Source organism: Oncorhynchus mykiss, chromosome 10 (genome assembly GCF_057628025.1).
Source record: "Oncorhynchus mykiss isolate SJ-2025 chromosome 10, ASM5762802v1, whole genome shotgun sequence".
NCBI lineage: Eukaryota > Metazoa > Chordata > Actinopteri > Salmoniformes > Salmonidae > Oncorhynchus > Oncorhynchus mykiss.
In genome coordinates, this window is record NC_143031.1 from 49,341,284 (window position 1) to 49,362,653 (window position 21,370).

Below are 21,370 nucleotides of genomic sequence, written 5' to 3' on the forward strand. Positions count from 1 at the left end.
CAGAGTCAATGAGCACCCGGGGAGATTTTGACCGTTCACCCCACAGCAGGATAGCATGGAGAGGAGTATGACTAATGGGGGTTTGGAGACTCCCTGTATGGTCCACTAGTGTAACCGTAACTACTGATAAGTCTGGTCTTTTACTGGACAGGTGGCTATGTAATGTCCTGTATGTCCACAATACAGGCAACTGTTGGAGCTCAGCCTGCGTAAATGTACACTAGGAGACAATCTAGCCCCGTCCAGTTGCATGGGCTCAGGAGGAGATGAGTCACCAGTCCCAGATGATCCCTAAGGGTACTCGGGTGATTTTGGATTCTCTCGGGAATGCAGACATCGGGAACTTCCGGGGTTCTTCGGAGGCAAGGCAGAAACCGTGGACAAGCGAGTGTGGCTGAGAACAGACAGGCAGAAAGGTCGGAACCGGAAGACTAGAAAACTTGAGAACTGGTAACACAAGGAAAAACATGCTGGGACGACTTGACGAGACAAGACGAACTGGCAACAGACAGACAGAATACGCAGATAAATACACAGGGGATAACAGGGAAAATAGGAGACACGTGGTGGGGGGTGGACACAAGCACAATACAGGGGAAACAGATCAGGGTGTGACATCCACCAGACACTGGGAAACAAATGCACCTTTCAGCAGGACAATAACCTAACACACAAGGCCAAATCTACACTGGAGTTGCTTAACAAAACGACATTGAATGTTCCTGAGTGGCTTAGTTACAGTTTTGACTTAAATTGGCTTGAAAATCCATGGCAAGACTTGAAAGTGGCTGTTAAGCAATGTTCAGCAACCAACTTGACAGAGCGGAAATAATTTTTCAATAATGTGCAAAAATTGTACAATAAATATTGTGCAAAGCTCTTAAAGACTTACCCAGAAAGTCTCACAGCTGTAATTGCTGCCAAACCTGATTCTAACATGCATTGACTCAAGAGGTGTGAATACTTATGTAAATGAGATATTTCTGTACTTCATTTTCAATAAATTAGCAAACATTTCTAAAAACATGTCTTCACTTTGTCATTACTGGATATAGTGTTTGTTGATTGGGTGAGAAAAAAATTATATAATCCTTTTTGAATGCAGGCTGTAACACAACACAATGTGGAATAAGTCAAGGGATACGAATACACAGTAAAACGTTCTGTCTCAATAATTAACATGGTGCAATTCAGCTGTACAACCTCAACCTCCAACCATTATGGTTGAGATTGTACCGGTTGAAAGTTGAGATTGTACAGCATGAGACTGTATTCCACCATGTTAATTATTGAGACAGAACGTTTTACTAATGATGCTCACATTATGCGGTTGTTTAAGCTCCCACACATGAAGGCACTTATAGGCGTCTCTCTAGATAAGAGCATCTGCTAATTTACTCCAATGGAAATGTATTTGGAAAGAAGGCCTATCTCTCTTCTCCTACAAGTTATTCTCTCTCTCTCTCTCTCTCTCTCTCTCTCTCTCTCTCTCTCTCTCTCTCAATGTGACACTCATTCTTGCAATCCCTGCATTCACTGAATCTCCTCTTATCCAGGGAGAAGATAATGGGAATAATTTTCTCATCATGCTCTCCCCTCCTTCCTTCTCATCCCCTGCTTTATGAGGAGATGTTCTCCCACCCAGCAGACTGTGAATGCTCAACCTTGTCCATGCTTGACAGAAATGCTTTCACTCCAGGCAGAACAACAGAAGGCAGCAGCAGGAACAAAGCTGTGTGGTTTATGCGTGACCTGTAACAGAAGTGATTCACTCACAAAGCCCTGGGCCGGGTCATCTGCTGGAGTTAGAGGAGGGGACTAGGGTGGAACCTTGTTGTTGTATTCCCCCCCTTACAGTAAAGTGCATACATTTTTCATACTGGTCCCCCATGGGAGTTGAATCCACAACCCTGGCATTGCAAGCATCATGCCCTACCATCTGAGCCACTGGACGGAAGAGGGGGGGGGGGGGGGGGGGGGCTGGGCAGTGATGGAATCATATTGAATCTCCCAACCGTGTCAGAGGCCGACTGTGTATGTCACCAACGAGGAATGACCTAGTCAAGTTTTTTGTTTTTAATCTGTTCCCTATGGGGGTCTGCAGGTTCACAGTGGCCTTAATGCGTTAGTGGCTCAATGGGTTGTGATTGACAAATGGGGTTATGAAGGAATCATCAATGACAAATGCAGTACTTAAGGTATCTTCCTCATGGATAATTATATTCCCTTTCTTCTATATGTGACATGGTTTGCACTAGACTAGGGTCTGGTCACTTGGCCATGGTGTGTCATACATTAACCTGTAGGCTATAACTAAAGTGTTGTCGAACATTCCTCTATTCTGTCTTATCCTCATTCATTGTTGGGTCATAGCGTTTCTTCCAAGCTTTGCCATTGTTTTCATGATTGTACACCAGGGGGATATATATTCAAGCTGAAGCAATAGAAAGATACATTATTCCATAATAAAGTTAATTATTAATATCTTAATATCGTTGGGGCTTGACTAGGTACATTGGTGGATTGAAATGGCTGTATATGGAATTGTTGACTGCGTTAATATTACAGTTTGGTAAGTATTTGTGTGTATGCACATGTGTTTATATGCGTTTGTGCTCATTTATGTCCTTTTCCATATGTGTGCGCTGTTTGAACACCAGCATGTGTAGCTGCCTCCTCTCCTGCCTGTCTGTCTGTGAAGTGTGCACTTGGAGAGGATGGGGATGCAGTTGCCATGACAATGGGGCTGTGTATTCAGGAGTGCAGGCAGAGCTGCGATTGGAGGAACCAAGCGAAGCGGGCGGGTGAAATGCTGGAGCAAACCTGTCAGCCAGCATCCCCCATTCACTTCCACTCGGTAGATCAGGAAGGTGATAGAGACGCTTGGCTCTCATCAAGGCTTCCAACCATCTTCCACAAAACATTTGACTAAAGGCAAGGACCACCTGAAACCCACCACCTCAGATCCAGCATGGCCACCATTACCTGCACCCGCTTCACTGAGGAATTCCAGATGTTTGAGGAACTGGGCAAGTAAGTTCCCACTGGAGATTTGACCTTTTTTTTTACTAATCCAAAGTGGTATTTGGAATTGCATTTCTGGCCTGTGTGACAATGAAAGATGATCCCTGTTCAGTTTGAGTCAGAGGCATATGTTTACGGACAGTGAGGGAGGCAGTGTTGATTAAATATCTGGTGGCAGAAATGAATGACATTAGGCTTCTGAGGAATCCCTTTATGGTAGGACAGGGGAAAGGTCTTTTTAGCTGATGAAATGTAATTTTTATGAGAGAAGGGGAGAGAAAGAATAAAAAGAATGGTGAAGAGATGAAATAGAGGAGTGAGAGAGAGAGAGAGTGGCTTGGTGCTGAGAGTTTAAGAGGGAACAGGTGGCAGTGGCAAGTCAGGGAGAAAGGTCTCACTTCTGATGGAGCAATGTGAAACGAGAGACATTTCCCGCCTGAGAATTATTTCAGAACTCTTGACAAATTCAATTTTGCTGAATGGAGTGCGTCTGGAGAGAGGAGCATCATCAATCAGAAGACAAAAACCGTAGGTAGCTAACTGTTATCACAGGAAGCTGGATGATGTCACTGAGTGTCTTATTGGAAATTCAGTGGAATGAGGCGAGAAGATGAGACTTTAATATTTTATATCGGTGCTCAGTGGTTCACTTTCATCCTCTACTGGTAACACACGAAACACACATTCTCCTTCTTTCCCATTATCTGCTGCTACGAGACGGCGCAATAATGTCGATCGTCTGATAAGTTCTCAAAGAATTCACACCAGGTCAAAGAACTTTGAATTGTTCACTACCAATCGAGATAGAAAAGAGGACACATTGAAGTTGTTTATTCTCTGTGTATTGTGTTAATAAAATATAATGTTATTTGTCACATGCGTTTAATACAATAGGTGTAGACCTTACCCTGAAATGCTTACTTACAAGCCCTTAGCCAACAATGTAGTTTTAAGAAAATAGAGCTAAGAAAATATTTACTAAGTAAAACTAAAGTTTAAACATTTTTATTTAAAAAAGTAACACAATGAAATAACAATAATGAGGCTATATATAGAGGGTACCGGTACCGAGTCAATGTGCGTGGGTACAGGTTAGTCAAGATAATTTGTACATGTAGGTAAGGGTAAAGTGACTATGCATAGATAATAAACAGGGGGTAGTTCACTATTTCAGATAGTCCTTAGGTATAGGTGTTTGTGTTTGAGATTTTAAATTGTCCTGGATTGTAAATGCTTGATGGTGCTACTTGAAATGCTTGATGGTGCTATATGTAATGATTGATGGTGCTATATGTAATGATTGATGGTGCTATATGAAATGCTTGATGGTGCTACTTGAAATGATTGATGGTGCTATATGAAATGCTTGATGGTGCTACTTGAAATGATTGATGGTGCTATATGAAATGCTTGATGGTGCTATATGAAATGCTTGATGGTGCTATATGAAATGCTTGATGGGGCTATATGAAATGCTTGATGGTGCTATATGAAATGCTTGATGGTGCTATTTGTAATGATTGATGGTGCTATATGTAATGATTGATGGTGCTATATGAAACGCTTGATGGTGCTATATGAAATGCTTGATGGTGCTATTTGTAATGATTGATGGTGCTATATGAAATGCTTGATGGTGCTATATGAAATTGTTGATGGTGCTATATGAAATGCTTGATGGTGCTATATGAAATGCTTGATGGTGCTATATGAAATGCTTGATGGTGCTATATGAAATGCTTGATGGTGCTATATGAAATGCTTGATGGTGCTATTTGTAATGATTGATGGTGCTATATGTAATGATTGATGGTGCTATATGTAATGATTGATGGTGCTATATGTAATGATTGATGGTGCTATATGTAATGATTGATGGTGCTATATGTAATGATTGATGGTGCTATATGAAATGATTGATGGTGCTATATGTAATGATTGATGGTGCTATATGGAAAGCTTGATGGTGCTATATGAAATGCTTGATGGTGCTATATGAAACGCTTGATGGTGCTATATGAAATGCTTGATGGTGCTATATGGAAAGCTTGATGGTGCTATATGAAATGCTTGATGATGCTATAGGAAACGCTTGATGGTGCTATATGAAATGCTTGATGGTGCTATTTGTAATAATTGATGGTGCTATATGAAATTATTGATGGTGCTATATGAAATGATTGATGGTGAAATGATTGATGATTGATATGAAATGATTGATGGTGCTATATGAAATGATTGATGGTGCTATATGTAATGCTTGATGGTGCTATATGTAATGATTGATGGTGCTATATGAAATGCTTGATGGTGCTATATGGATAGCTTGATGGTGCTATATGGATAGCTTGATGGTGCTATATGAAATGCTTGATGGTGCTATATGTAATGATTGATGGTGCTATATGAAATGCTTGATGGTGCTATATGAAATTCTTGATGGTGCTATATGAAATGCTTGATGGTGCCCCTTGTGTTTAAAGCATTGTAATGTGCTCAACCATCTGAGAGTTGTGACACATCTACAGAAAGGGTCCCCACCCACACTGCTACTCCCCCTCTCTCTCTCTCTCTCTCTCTCTCTCTCCCTTCTCTCTCTCTCTCGCTTGCTCGCTAGCACGCACGCATGCACACACACACACACACACACACACACACACACACACACACACACACACACACACACACACACACACACACACACACACACGCACACACTCACAGGCAGCCAAAGATGCTTACATAATTTCATTTGGGGGTGGCAATCCAATAGTTTGACATGGGCATATTTCATAATACATACAGTACTATATATACACTACTGTTCAAAAGTTTGGGGTCACTTAGAAACGTCATTGTTTTTGAAAGAAAAGCACATTTTCTGGCCATTAAAATAACATCAAATTGATCAGAAATACAGTGTAGACATTGTTAGTGTTGTGAATGACTATTGTAGCTGGAAACGGCTGATTTTTAATGGAATATCTACATGGGCGTACAGAGGCCCATTATGAGCAACCATCACTCCTGTGTTCCAATAGAACGTTGTGTTAGCTAATCCAAGTTTATCATTTTAAAAGGCTAATTGATCATTAGAAAACCATTTTGCAATTATGTTAGCACAGCTGAAAACTGTTGTTCTGATTGAAGAAGCAATAAAACTGGCCTTCGTTAGACTAGTTGAGTATCTAGAACATCAGCATTTGTGGGTTCAAATACAGGCTCAAAATGGCCAGAAACAAAGAATTTCTTCTGAAACTCATCATTCTTGTTCTGAGAAATTAAAGCTATTCCATGCGAGAAATTGCAAAGAAACTGGAGATCTTGTACAATGCTGTGTACTACTCCCTTCACATAACAGCGCAAACTGGCTCTAACTAGAATAGAAAGAGGAGTGGGAGGCCCCAGTGCACAACTGAGCAAGAGGACAAGTACATTAGAGGGTCTAGTTTGAGAAACAGACGCCTCACAAGTCCTCAACTGGCAGCTTCATTAAATAGTACCCGCAAAACACCAGTCTCAACATCAACAGTGAAGAGGCGACTCCGGGCTGCTGGCCTTCTAGGCAGAGTTGCAAAGAAAAAGCCACATCTCAGACTGGACAATAAAAATAAAAGATTAATATGGGCAAAAGAACACAGACACTGGACAGAGGAAGATTGGAAGAAAGTGTTATGGACAAACAAATCTAAGTTTGAAGTGTTCGGATCACAAAGAAGAACATTTGCGAGACGCAGAAAAAATGAAAAGATACTGGAGGAGTGCTTGGCGCCATCTGTCAAGCATGGTGGAGGCAGTGTGATGGTCTGAGGGTGCTTTGGTGGTGGTGAAGTGAGAGATTTGTTCAGGATAAAGTGGATCTTGAAGAAGGAAGGCCATTTTGCAACGCCATGCCATACCCTGTGGACGGCGCTTAATTGGAGCCAATTTCCTCCTACAACAGGACAATGACCCAAAACACAGCTCCAAACTATGCAATAACTGTTTAGGCAAGAAGCAGTCTGCTGGTATTCAGTCTGTAATGGAGTGGCCAGCACAGTCACCGGATCTCAACTCTATTGAGCTGTTGTGGGAGCAGCTTGACCGTATGGTATGTAAGAAGTACCCATCAAGCCAATCCAACTTGTGGGAGGTGCTTCAGGAGGCATGGGGTGAAATCTCTTCAGATTACCTCAACAAATTGACAACTAGAATGCCAAAGGTCTGCAAGTCTGTAATTGCTGCAAATGGAGGATTCTTTGACGAAAGCAAAGTTTAAAGGACACAATTATTATTTCAATAAAAAAATAATTATTTATGACCTTGTCAACGTCTGATGAATGTCTGATGAATTAGCTGACATTTTGACATCATGAATGTAATGTAAGTGCAATTTTCCGGGTCAGAGCAGATCTGAACAATGAAAGTGGCAACGATGATTACGGCACTGAATGATCTACGGCCGTGTCCCTTCTGTTTCCGACCTACCCTGGCCTTTTTCCTGATGTGTACTGACAGCAGTACTGAGGAAATAAACGATGTTACAGTGGCCAGGGTGAAGCCCTGTCTCAATCTGGATCCATTATGGTAGGCAGCACACAATCAAGTTCATGTGTCGTTTCGAGACAGACAAGCAATTCCTAACACAGTAACTCAATTAACCAATCCTTCCAGAGCAGAGGCACAGGATTACCATGAGGAAGTGCTGCTGAGAGAAAGAGAGAGAGAGAGACGATGCTATCTGTTTCATCTGGTTTGGGCAGAATGAACTGTCTTGTCTGCCCCCCCCCCCCCCACACACACACACACACAGCCGATCCACAGGGCTCCTTTGATCTACTTGCTGTTTCCCTAAGGCCACTTGAGCTACGCACACAGAAGGAAAAGACCACAATGGTTGAATAAAAGAGACGGCAGATTAGGTTTGGTTTGGACAAAAGCTTGGGATAGCACTGACCTCCTGTCTCTGTCTTCAGTTTGAAAGGTGGTGGCGTCTCAGTCATGGGGATTACGTGTTCTTAAACTCCAACCTGATCTGTCTGGGATCGTCGGCCAATGCCTGATTTTGTTGCAATCGTGCTATTGTACAACTCAAAAGTGTTTTGTGCCTACTGGCAAGATGCCAGTTCAAATATCAACCACAGTATTTGTCAGATTTTCCTAAAAGAATGCCCACAGTGCAATTGTCAGGGAATGTATTTTTCCGGTCAGATGAGTGCTATAGCCTCGTCTGCATTTAGCTGGCAGTTTATCTTTGACCATGAAACGAATGAGACATTAGCCATTTTAGGTGCAAAAACATTTCGTTCAAATGAATTGGAAAAGGAAATTAATATTCACCATAACTGTGCAGTTCAATATGCATTTTTGTCTCCTGCTTTTTCCCAGGGGAGCTTTTTCTGTGGTGCGTAGATGCGTCAAGGTCCTCTCAGGGCAAGAGTATGCTGCTAAGATCATCAACACCAAGAAGCTCTCTGCCAGGGGTAAGTCTTTCTTATCACACTCCAACTCCCCTAAATATGTTTTAACAGTCCTTATGGCGATTGTTGCATTGTTGGGTTATCAGTTTGCAAGAAAGGCATTTCATTGTACTTGTGCATGTGACATTAAAACTTGTCACTTGAAACTCATTTAATCCTCAGTTTTGCCAGAATCCTTTGTTGGGTACTGACTGACCTGGAAAACGCTGCTGGCTCACATTTCTAAAATGGTTTGTACTGGCTGGATATCTGACTGTGGGTTTTTCACAGTTTGATTGGCACATTCATAATTCAGCCCCCCCTCCCCCTCTAGTCCTAAAGAAGGCAGCCCTACTTATGATCATCTGTTCAATGAATGATAGTTGTAACATTATCCAATGGGACGTAAACTACTGTTTTTGATGAGTTTCGTCTGTGATCCTATGCTTGACAGCAGGTTTGGAGTAAAATATTTCTCCCTAGACATCAAATTGATATGGCCTTTACTCTTAGTATTGCTGGTCCGTTGAAATGAATAACCTTAAAACTAGTTGAGACAAACAAGTAGCAGTGAGTTCATAATAGTTCATAATGGTTCATAATGGTCCGTAATAGTTCATAATAGTTCATAATAGTTCATAATGGTTCATAATGGTTCATAATGCTTCATAATAGGTAATAATAGTTAATAATAGTTAATAATGGTTCGTAATGGTTCATAATAGTTAATAATTGCTAATAATAGTTAATAATAGTTAATAATGGTTCATAAGGGTTCGTAATAGTTCATAATAGTTCATAATGGTTCATAATGGTTCGTAATAGTTCATAATAGTTCATTATAGTTCATAATAGTTCATAATAGTTAATAATGGTTCATAATGGTTCATAATAGTTAATAATAGTTCATAATGGTTCATAATGGTTTGTAATAGTTCATAATGGTTCATAATGGTTTGTAATAGTTAATAATAGTTCATAATGGTTCATAATAGTTAATAATAGTTAATAATAGTTAATAATGGTTCATAATGGTTCATAATAGTTAATATTAGTTAATAATAGTTAATCATGGTTCATAATGGTTCATAATGGTTCGTAATAGTTAATAATAGTTCATAATGGTTCATAATAGTTAATAATAGTTAATAATAGTTAATAATGGTTCATAATGGTTCGTAATGGTTCGTAATAGTTCATAATAGTTCATAATGGTTCATAATGGTTCGTAATAGTTAATAATAGTTCATAATAGTTAATAATAGTTCATAATAGTTAATCATAGTTAATAATGGTTCATAATGGTTCATAATAGTTAATAATGGTCAGTGGCACCAAGGTGCCTTAAAGCAGGAATCCTTAATGATGAAACTGCCACGTCCGTTTGGGGTATTACAACAACAAAACAGTTACTGCAAACAACGAACACTGTTTTCTTCCCGATGACATCGTTGCACATGCGATAGAACAGCAGAATATGTCCTGCGCTTTTTTTGTGACCAAACTGCTTGACGCTCCTCACCTCCGTTTCGTCTAACTAAACAATAACAATAACAAAGTGGCTGAGGGAGGACAGTGGTTCTGTTTCCCCTGAACGCGGATTCCGCCTTTAACGTTAATTAACAGTTAACAATTAACAGAAACACTGTAAGGCAGTCAGAAAGTGGACGTCTGTCATAATGCATCCACTTGCATTCATTTTGCGTTGGGCTGAGCTGAATTGGCGTTCAGGGGTTGCGCCTGAGCGGCAGCAGCAGTTGAGTGGTGCCACTCGATTGAAACATGTTGACATCTCTGCTACAAGGAGACTGCGAAAGAGTACACAAGTAGCACAGAGGAATGGCCGGCAGTATGTGGGAATTCGTTTATGCAAATTAAACAGTTGCATAATCTTACTGCCACCTATAGTCTTTTGACCTGGTGAGCCGGTATTTGGGTTTATACTTACAGTAGCTACAGCATAGCATTAGCACTAATGAGGGAAATCCATGGAGGTGGTGGTAGACTTACGTTGTCAAGCGCCATTATAGTGGGCCTTGGCTGTTAGGCTGCTCAATCAATTCAAAGGCCGTATTGTGTGAAATACATTTGAGATTTGGGGGAAATCTCCTTTTTACGAGCATGTTACAGAGTGGTGGAGTGCAGGGAGCATGACTCCTCATTGAACTAACCCATGTAGCTGCAGTGTATCACTGAGCTGCTGGCGGGCAGACAGGCGGAGAAAGTGCGCTGAACCGGAGGAGTGCACTAGAGAACGAGACAAAAGACAAGCAGAGCTATTCATAAAATATTTCCTCTCACCCTCTCTGTCGGCCTATTGAGAGAGAGAGAGAGGTGTCTTGTATTAACCGGATGGAGGATATTCTAGCCTGAGGTAACTTCTTACTTCTGAGAATGTAATGAACAATAAATCGGCGATGGAAATTTCCTCCACTTTGCGTCTATCTCTTCACTTAGATCTGTACTGTACCTACAGTTCTATGTGATATATTTCACTTTGCATCACGACATTTCATTATCTATGAGCTTTTTCATTTTTTTTAACTTGAAAACAAAACATGTAAAAATCTACAATGTTTACATTGCTAACAGCCAGATGAAATTCAAACATCATCACCGTGTATTGTAAACTGTTAATCTTAATTTGGGTATTTAATGGTCAGATTAACAGAGGATTGTGCTCGTTTTTCATACGAGTATTTCTGTATTTTTTTGTGTTTCCTATGGTCCACCTTGATTGAAGTATTTATGTCTATAACCTTTGATGTCTAATTGCTGCTGAGCTCCCTTGCAAAAGAGACTTCGGTATCAGTGGGACTCCAAGCTAAAATTCAAATGACCATACAAATAGAAAAAATACGTAATCATCGTCAGGATTCCTGAACAGATCACGGCAGCAAGCCCTGAACTCTTGTGACCCCGGCCAAAACATAAAGTAAATTCAGAGTTGACAAGGTCATCATCAGTAAGAGAGAAGTGACTGTGTAGCACAGCCACGCACACCCACTCACTGCCTGTGTGTCGACACACAGGACACTGTTGCCTGAGGAGGCATGAAAGCCTCAGCGGCTCCTTTGTATGGCAGCAACTCTCATCTGAAGTCGTTAGGCTGTGCCAGACTTGCAGGGAATGGAAGCACAGCCACGATGACAAGTGCAATCTGACAACCTCCCCTAAACATTCCGACAGGCCCAGGTTCACTCCTCTCATACAGGGGGCAAGCGCCGATCCAGTTTTAATTAGCTAGATACAATATAAGCAGAATCGGCTGGTTTGAGCGTGTTATTGGGTCCTCATCCCCTGGTTAACGATTGATTCTAACAAAGACAGCTTCCTTGGCCCCCTCACCTCAGCTGTGAAGCCCACTGCCTTACAGTGGCGGTCAGTTTTCTTGAGCATGGCCTTATTTCTATTACAGCATGTTGGATGACTGTCATTCATATTCTGTTCATCCAGTTCAATCTAACAGCGATAGATTTAGGCTGCTACATGATACTCCATTTTCCCTATACCCATCATGAGGTTGCTGCAACCTAGCCTATGAATGACAGTTTACAATGTAGGTGCACACAGGTTGAGAGACAAATTTGAGGTGACAGACAGTGACATACGGACAGACAGTGATATTCAATACCGCCTTGCACACTCTTGCCTCCATCTAGCTGATATAGGGTATGCTCATTATTCCAACAGTTGTAAATGAGTTTATATTGGACAAAATCAGGTATGTTTATCCCTGTTTTTCTTACGTTTAAGAAACGTTTTCAACAGAATCAGCAGAATGAATACACAGTTCATTTTCATAGCAACCACGTTGTATCCCTTCATACATCTATGCACCTTCCTACTCTCACCTTTTCCCTACACTTGTGGATTTCAATGTATGTGACCATTCAAAAAAATCACTCCAAGCCAAACTGCTACATACAGTCTACATCGTTGTCACCATATTAACTAACGTAACATCATAGTCAGCATAGCTAATAGAACTAACGCGTTAGTAAACCCGCTACAATCATGGAGTAACGTTACAGTGTACAGTCAGTAAGCAGTTACATCGGTGGGACCCAGTGGCAATAAATTGGTAAATCCAAAAATATACCTTGACAGGGAAGAGTTCCAGTGTTGTGTTAGAAAGTCACAGATAGCTAGCTAACATAGCATCTCTCTGTTTGAGCAGAGTGTTTGCTAGCTAAGTAACATTAAGTGAAACTGAAAATGAAAATAAAATTACAATCTCTCTCTCTCTGTCTATTTCTCTCTTGCTTCTCCTTCATTTTGGAAAATATTAAATTGTTCTAAACTGTTCAACTACTGTCTTTGTCTCTCTTTGAGTCAACTACTCACCACATGTTATGCACTGCAGTGCTAGCTAGCTGTAACTTATGCTTTCAGTACTAGATTCATTCTCTGACCCTTTGATTGGGTGGACAACATGTCAGTTCATGCTGCAAGAGCTCTGATAGGTTGGATGTCTTCCGGAAGTTTAAGTCTAAGTCTGTGTAAGTCTATGGAAAGGGGTGAGAATCATGAGCCTTCTAGGTTTTCTATTGAAGTCAATATACCCAGAGGAGGACGGAAGCTAGCTGTCCTTCAGCTACACCATGGTGCTACCCTACAGAGTGCTGTTGAGGCTAATGTAGACCTTCTTTACCAAATAGTTTGTTTTAATAAATTATTTGGTGACGTGATTATATTTAGTATAGTTTTATCTAAAAAGGATAACTATTTAAGTTTTACAATTTACATTTTTATGAAATTCACTGAGGAGAATGGTCTTCCCCTTCCTTCTCCGAGGAGCCTCCATTGCTGCCTTACTCTACCTCACCATTTCCCACCTCTGTACTCAGTCTGGTCCCGTAACATAGTAAAATGTAAATCCGGGACACTCAAATTAGTACAGTATGATATGTTATGTTTGGTATGTTAAATAAGACAGAAGGTTACTTAAGCCAACAATTAAGGTAGGGTGGTTGGTCGGGGTGGATGTGTATGCATATAAGGCAAATAGCAACCTTAAAAGGTTGCATGTTTGAATCTTATCACGGACAACTTTAGCATTTTAGCTGATTAGCAACTTTGAAACTACTTACTACTTTTTAGCTAATTTGCAAGTAAATTAAAATGTTTGACAAGCCTTCCCCAAACCCTTTATCCTAAACTTAATCCTAAACTTAACCCTAAAACTTAACCCTAAACCCCTAACCCCTAGCATAGCTAACGTTAGGCACCTAGCTAACATTAGCCACCTAGCTAACATTAGCATGAGCCACCTAGGCACCTAGAAGTCGTAACATATCATATATTTTGCAAATTCGCAACATATTGTACCAATTGTAATTCGTAACATATCATACAAAATGGATGATGGACATCCACAAATTAATACATATATAGTACCAGTCAAAAGTTTGGACACACCTACTTATTCAAGGGTTTTCATAATATTTACTATTTTCTACATTGTAGAATAATAGTGAATACACCAAAACTTTGAAGTAACATATTATGAATTAACCAAAAAAGTGTTAAACAAATTTTATATTTGAGATTCTTCAAAGTAGCCACTCTTTGCCTTGATTACAGCTTTGCACACTCTTGGCATTCTCTCAACCAACTTCACCTCGAATACTTTTCCAACAGTCTTGAAGAAGTTCTCAGATATTTTGAGCACTTGTTAGCTGCTTTTCCTTCACTCTGTAGTCCAACTCATCCCAAACCATCTCAATAGGGTTGAGGTCAGGTGATTGTGGAGGTCAGGTCATCTGATGCAGCATTCCATCATTCTCCTTCTTGGTAAAATAACCCTTACACCACCTGGAGGTGTGTTGAGTCATTGTCCTGTTGATAAACAAATGATGGTCCCACTAAACGAAACCCACTTGGGATGGTGTATCGCTGCAGAATACTGTGGTAGCCATGCTGGTTAAGTGTGCCTTGAATTCTAAATAAATCCCTGACAGTGTTACACGCAGAGCACCCCCACACCATCACACCTCCTCCTCCATGCTTCACAGTGAGAACCACACATGTGAAGATCAAGATCAAGACAAGGTGGCTGGAACCAAAAATCTCAAATTTGGACTTATCAAAGGAAAGATTTCCACCGGTCTAATGTCCATTGCTCATGTTTCATGGCCCAACCAAGCTAGTCTCTTCTTCTTATTGGTGTCCTTTTAGTAGTGGTTTCTTTGCAGCAATTCAACCATGAAGGCCTGATTCACACAGTCTCCTCTGAAGCATTTATTTGGGCTGCAATTTCTGAGGTGCAGTTGACTCTAATGAACTCATCCTCTGCAGCAAAGGTAACTCTGGGTCTTCCTTTCTTGTGCCGGTCTTCATGAAAGCCAGCTTCATCATAGGCTATCTTCTGCATACTACCCCTATCTTGTCACAACACAACTGATAGGCTCAAATGCATTGAGAATAACTTCTTAGGGATAGCCCCCTTTTTTCAATTTTCGCCTAAAAGACATAGTAGCTCAGACCCTGAAGCAAGGATATGCATATTCTTGGTATATTCTTGGTACCATTTTAAAGGAAACACTTTGAAGTTTGTGGTGGAAATGTAAATTGAATGTAGGAGAATATGACACAATAAATCTGGTAGAATAAAATACACCACCAGCTTTGAAATGCAACAGAAAGGTCCCAAATCTAGCCATCACTCTGGTTGTAATTCCAATATATGTGAAGCGTTTCAGACTGATAACTTGAAGTATGAGCAAGATACATGACATTTAGTGTGAAGTCACCCAGGTACATTTGGGCGAACCGTGAAGGGCACATTTACATTACATTTTTCTGCAAGAATATCATCAAATCTGTAAACTTGGACTTTGATTGAGCTTTTCCAGTATTATTAGCCATATTGTAAGTTCAACATTTGCAAAACACCCAGTTGTCATAACTTCTTAACTCTCCATATACTTGCAATTTTTGTCCAAAAGGAAAAGGCTTACTGTCGCACAAGGTTAGCAGCCAAATGTTGTAACAGATATGGGGTTTCTGCATACTCCCGTAAAGCCCAGCTCATTGGCTATCTAGCTAGCTTTGACTGGTTGAAACAACGTTTAGGGTTAGATTTTCACAGATTATTTTCTTTGCAAATTGAACGAGTGGAAATACAAAATCGATTGTGCATGCTATATAGACCTTTTTTAACAAAACGACACTTCATGTTATCTCTGGGACCCTTGGGATGATAAATCAGAGCAATATTTCAGAATGTAAGTACACATTTCACCATCAGAGGTGAATTTATCAAACCTATCGCAATGAAAAAAGTGTTTTGTTGTTAGGAGCTCTCCTCAAACAATAGCATGGCATTTTTTGCAGTAATAGCTACTGTAAATTGTACAGTGCAGTTATATTAACAAGAATTTAAGCTTTCAGCCGATATAGGACACTTATATGTACTGACATTTGTTGTTTCTCTAAAATCTGCGATTGTGACACACAACGCTGCATGATTTACAACTGCCCCGTTGACGGGACTCCTATTTAAGAAGGAAATAAATTCCACACGTTAACTTTTAACAAGGCACACCCGTAAATTGAAATGCATTCCAGGTACTACCTCATTAAGCTGGTTGAGAGAATGCCAAGAGTAAGCAAAGCTGTCATGAAGGCAAAGGGTGGCTACTTTGAAGAATCTCAAATATAAAATATATTTGGATTTGTTTAACACTTTTTTGGTTACTACATGATTCCATATGTGTTATTTCATAGTTTTGATGTATTCTACTATTACTCTATGTAGAAAATAGTAAAATTAAAGAAAAACCCTTTTAAATGGTACCATAAACGAAACGTAACATATAGTACTAATTGGAGTGTTCTGGATTTATGTGTACTATGTTACATCTACCAGTCCTGGTTGCTGTGCTGTATCATCCTCCTCTCCTCTCCTTTATCCCTGGCACACAACTCCCATTTCACCCGGTCTCCCATCCCTCCTCCGCACAATAGATTCTTCTTTTATCCATTCCTTTCCCACTAAAGCCCAACACACTCAGTCCTATTAGGGGTTTTTAAGGATCACTGTCTGTTCAACATTGTGCATTTCACGTTGCCATGATGCAAACTTTGTTAAGTGTCATAATGAAGCACTGACTTTACACTTGGCTTTCCAGGTCTTTTGCTTCACATTTGTTGAAGTGTTCCTGAACAGCATTAGTCACTAAGGTGAGAGTGTTACACAACTCTATACCTTCCCCGTGGTGGGAGTTTGTGCAATGTGCACGTTCTTTGTAATACCAAGTCACTTTGTGTCTTGCGTGGGAGACTTTACTGAGAAAGACTGTGATGAATCAAACGCTCTGATGCATTAATATTAATGAGTTAACCATTCCTGCCTTTGAGAGTCATCCAAGGTTTTTCTTCAGTTGGTTGTGATGCAACCCATATAACAACCAACTGAGTTGCTGAAGGAAAGGCTCCTGAGCCAACTGATGGCTCCGTGGAAGACAACATCAATACCAACATATTTGCTTAACATGGGTGAAATGTACTTGTATTGCTAGGAGGAATGTATATTGTATCCTGACTCATATTTCCAGAGTCAGAGTGTGCCTGAGCTACTGCTCTTCCAGATAAGCACCACTTGCTTGATATTTACAACGCCATTTGGTGAGTTTAAATAGGTAGTGTTGTGTGTTGTACTGAAGTATCAACATTTCAAAACCATTCTATTGTATGACAACTACACTAAATATCCCATCACAAGAACCACAGCATTGTGACACGTACATTGACCACCAGAAGAGTCTGATATTGGCTCGATGTTCTGACCATGTCCTCCTACTGGGCTCTCGTGTGAAGGGCGCACGGTGACACATCATTTAAACAACAACGAGAGGCCGTAATGGACTGCTGGGTGCAGCCTGATTGAAGGGCCCTCAGAGGACCTGGCGTGGGCCTGCTGATTCACCTGAGAGGGAGGAGGCGGAGGGAAGAGAGGAGGGAAGGAGGGAAAAGCGTGGAAGGAGGGAGGGAACAGAGGGAAGAGAGAGGAGCGAGGGGAGGGAGGGAGTGAAGAGAGAGTAGGGAGGACGGGGAGGTGCAGGCAGTAGGAAGGGTACGGAGGGGAAGGAGAGGGTGTCAGACTGAGCACATGCTGACTCTTTACCTACTGACTCTCTACCTACCATGTTTGACTCTCTATTACTGTTGTTTTTTTACCACATTCTTGCCTGCATGCTCTTTTTATACCTCCCGTGCACATGCAGCATTGCCGGGGAAAAGTGGTGGTAGTGGTGTGCAGATGCTGGTGGGCGTCTATTTTAATAAATCCATTGAGAGTATGCACCATCAAAAAATAAATCCATTATTCATTCATTTAGACAGGTCCTAAGAAACAAAAGAATAGAATAGCATATTTTGAGTATAATTAGGCCTATGTTACGGGTCTGTGCAGCCATGGTTGCCATCCAAATGAAATCAATAGTTCATTATTTTGTTCATTAACCAGACAAGACACACCTACCCAGTCACTTTCAACAGACATATATTTTATAGTAAGAATATCATGGAATAGAAAGTAATAAAATACAAATAATATTCTTGATTTAGGCTACATTACTCCATGCTACATTACTCCATGTTTCTGATGAGTGATAGATGAGCAAATGAATAGATGAGCTATATCACCTCCACTAATTTGCCCAGACAGAAACCGATGAAACAAATAGCCTATAGAGACGGAGATTCAGTGAAACAAAATCACACTAAGTCACAGGTTTTTTGGTTGGGAGTAGGACTAGGCTACTAAGCGAGTAGGAGTAAAATAATCCATTTGTTAAACTACATAATATGGCATAATGTTGAAATAAATAAGACAACTAGACAAGATGCTCATGAGCAGCACTCACCTCAACCTAGCTAACATTTCCCCAGCCTAATTGTAGCCTATAACCAGTATCCAAATAGAGATTTAGTGAAAACAAAAATCTGACATTGATTGATTTATCAAGACGAGTCCCCACGCTTATCTCAAAGCAGCACGATGAGGCTTTTCCAATCATATCATATCGGTGCTGATGTGATTATCATCTCGTTGACCACATGCAGGTAGGCTATTCCATTCATATCATATCGGTGCTGATGTGATTATCATCTCGTTGACCACACGCAGGTAGGCTATTCCATTCATATCACATCGGTGCTGATGTGATTATCATCTCATTGGCCACACGCAGGTAGGCTATTCCAATCATATCACATCGGTGCTGATGTGATTATCATCTCGTTGACCACACGCAGGTAGGCTATTCCAATCATATCACACCGGTGCTGATGTGATTATCATCTCGTTGACCACACGCAGGTAGGCTATTCCATTCATATCACATCGGTGCTGATGTGATTATCATCTCGTTGACCACACGCAGGTAGGCTATTCCATTCATATCACATCGGTGCTGATGTGATTATCATCTCGTTGACCACACGCAGGTAGGCTATTGCTTCAAATGTTTTACAATGATTGGATGACTTTGGGAGTTTTATTAAGTAACAATTTGATACATACTTTCAATTGGATTAGCCTACTTTATTCCAGTATTTTCCCTGTTCCATGTTATTTATTCCCACAGTAATTCCAGCCTGGTCTCATAGACTAGAAGTAACAGAGTAAATGTAAATCCAGGACACTCAAATTAGGAAATGTTAGGTTTGGTATGGTAACATAAGACAGATTGTGGGTTGTGGTTGGTGGGATGGATGGGTGTATTACGTGAATGTCTGGCAACCCAAAGGATGGAAGTTCTCATCATGGACAACTTTAGAATTTTAGCTGATCAGCAACTTTACAACTACTTAATACTTTTTTAGCTACCTTGCAACTACTTAGCATGTTAGCCACATAGCCACCTAGCTAGAATTCATAACGTATCGTACGATTTGCAAATTCGTAACATATTGTACACTTTGAAAGTTTGCAACATATAATGCAAATTGTAATTCGTAACGTATCATACGAAATGGGTGATGGACATCTACAAATGAATACATACCATATGAAACATAACATATCATACTAAAAGGAACTAACATATGGAATTGTTTTAATATGGTCATACTATGGGTCCTTTAGAAATTTCAATTTGAATTGTAGGACCCCTTTAGGACCCCTATATATTAGCTAAAATATTGAATTTGGCCTTTACTACTATAGACCAGAGAAACACATTGAATAACACATTCATAAATGCAAAAAAAAGAGCTAGAAAAAAAGAGCTAGAAAAAATAGCTAGATTTACTACTAAAATACCAAAATATATCCCTTTTGCAACGAGCTGTCAAAATGAAGACCAGAATTGACATGTTTCACTATAACTAATCCAAAAACATCTAGTTTTCGATGAAACAATTTAGCAGCACAGTGTGTGCCAATGCCTCCTCAGCATTATGGTTTCATACTAAGCTGTAGGCAAAACCTTACTGAAATGATTACTAGGTTTTTTGGCGGAAGTAAAAGTTTCGGCTTTGATACCGGCAATACCTTTCAGATATAAAGAAAAGGCAGAAATAAAGTTGGCGGTATTGTAAAGTTGGTGGGAAAAGTCTGAAAGGTACAACATTTTCCGTTTCTAAAAAGGACTTATTTGAGTATTTTTGGAGACTTTGTTCATGTTTAGCCATGGCCCCCATACTACAGAACATGCAATGACGAAGTCTACTGCTGGTGCGGTAAGTTTCTCAAACCAAATTAAATCGTAAAAAAATAGCTTCTGGGCCCTTCTATAACGTCCCTTTTACATCAAAAATAGAGATTTTTTTTTTTTTTTAAAAGTCAACCACTCCTTTAATATGACCTCATGCGTTAAATCACAGGTCACAATAATATGATGCACATAATTAAGTTACTGTCTAATGAGTTGGCGTGCCTCTGTAATTGGCCATGGCAGACATGGCAGACATTTCTCCTTGGGATAATATACATGCAGATGCTTTGCTCCAAAATGATTAGTGAGGATTTTACATGTACTATTTACTTTTTTTTACACAAAGCCTGCCTCTCTACTTGCTATGTAGAGACTGACTTTGGGTTGGGGACCCTCAGGTGTAAGGCTCAGGTGTAAGGCTCAGGTGTAAGGCTCAGGTGTGAGGGTGAACAGAATGGATTGCATGGAGCAGGGAAAGACACTTGGCTTAGTAGCACAGGAGGCCCATTAGCATTCTGATAATATACTGCTAGGCCATTGGGAGTTGGTTGGAACATTTACCCCAAATCAGCTGTGAGTGAGCTTTATTTCTGACTTTAGATTTTATTTTAAAGGCATCACAACCAAAAGGTGTATTAGTTATGGTCAAATCAACTCAAGGCATCACACTATCCAAAAGTGTATTTATTGTGCATCTACATGGAGACAAACTGCAGGTCTTCGTCCAGGGTCAGGTCTATGTTTGCCTAGATAAGAACCTTACAGGTTAAAGTCCATGCAGCAAGAGTGCAAAAGGAGACCACCACCCATTGGCTGCGTCGATGTGCTAATCAATACTGTACATATGTTAAGTTGTAAATCCATTCACTGAACAGTGGACACCAATGATACTGTACAAAGTTCCACTGGTATGGTGTGTTGGACATATCCTTTTCTGCGGCTTATGTCATTTGCTGTTTGACTGTTGTTGGCTAATACATGATTGGGAAACTGTTTCGTAAGGTTCATTGTAGTCTCACACTCTCCTTGCACAGTGCCGTTGACCTGTGCTCAGTGTTGTTGAAGTTTTTATTTGAAATCCTCCCTGTTGGAGGATTTATACAGGGTCACAATAACTAAGTTTGCTGTGACTTTTCCCTCTGTAGTTTTTTTCAAACTCATATATCTTATATTTCTATTTCTGGTATTTTTGGTAGCGTTGCTTAGCAACACCATTTTCAAAGTCTAGAACATATCTTTGCT

At 40.3% G+C, this 21,370-nt stretch overlaps 1 protein-coding gene across 5 annotated transcripts in view; it reads left to right on the plus strand.

Annotated features, from left to right (window-relative positions):
* The first annotated feature begins 2,691 nt into the window (after nt 1-2,691).
* LOC110534177 (calcium/calmodulin-dependent protein kinase type II subunit alpha) overlaps nt 2,692-21,370 on the plus strand; it is a 70,641-nt gene continuing 51,962 nt past the window's right edge. For all 5 annotated transcript variants that reach the window (XR_016483773.1, XM_036933294.2, XM_036933295.2 and 2 more), the window contains exons 1-2: nt 2,692-3,033; nt 8,392-8,486. Coding sequence is in view for 4 of the 5 variants with exons in the window: in XM_036933294.2 (XP_036789189.1) it covers nt 2,972-3,033; nt 8,392-8,486 (157 nt within the window). In the remaining variant the exon portion in view is untranslated. The remainder of the gene's footprint in view (nt 3,034-8,391; nt 8,487-21,370) is intronic.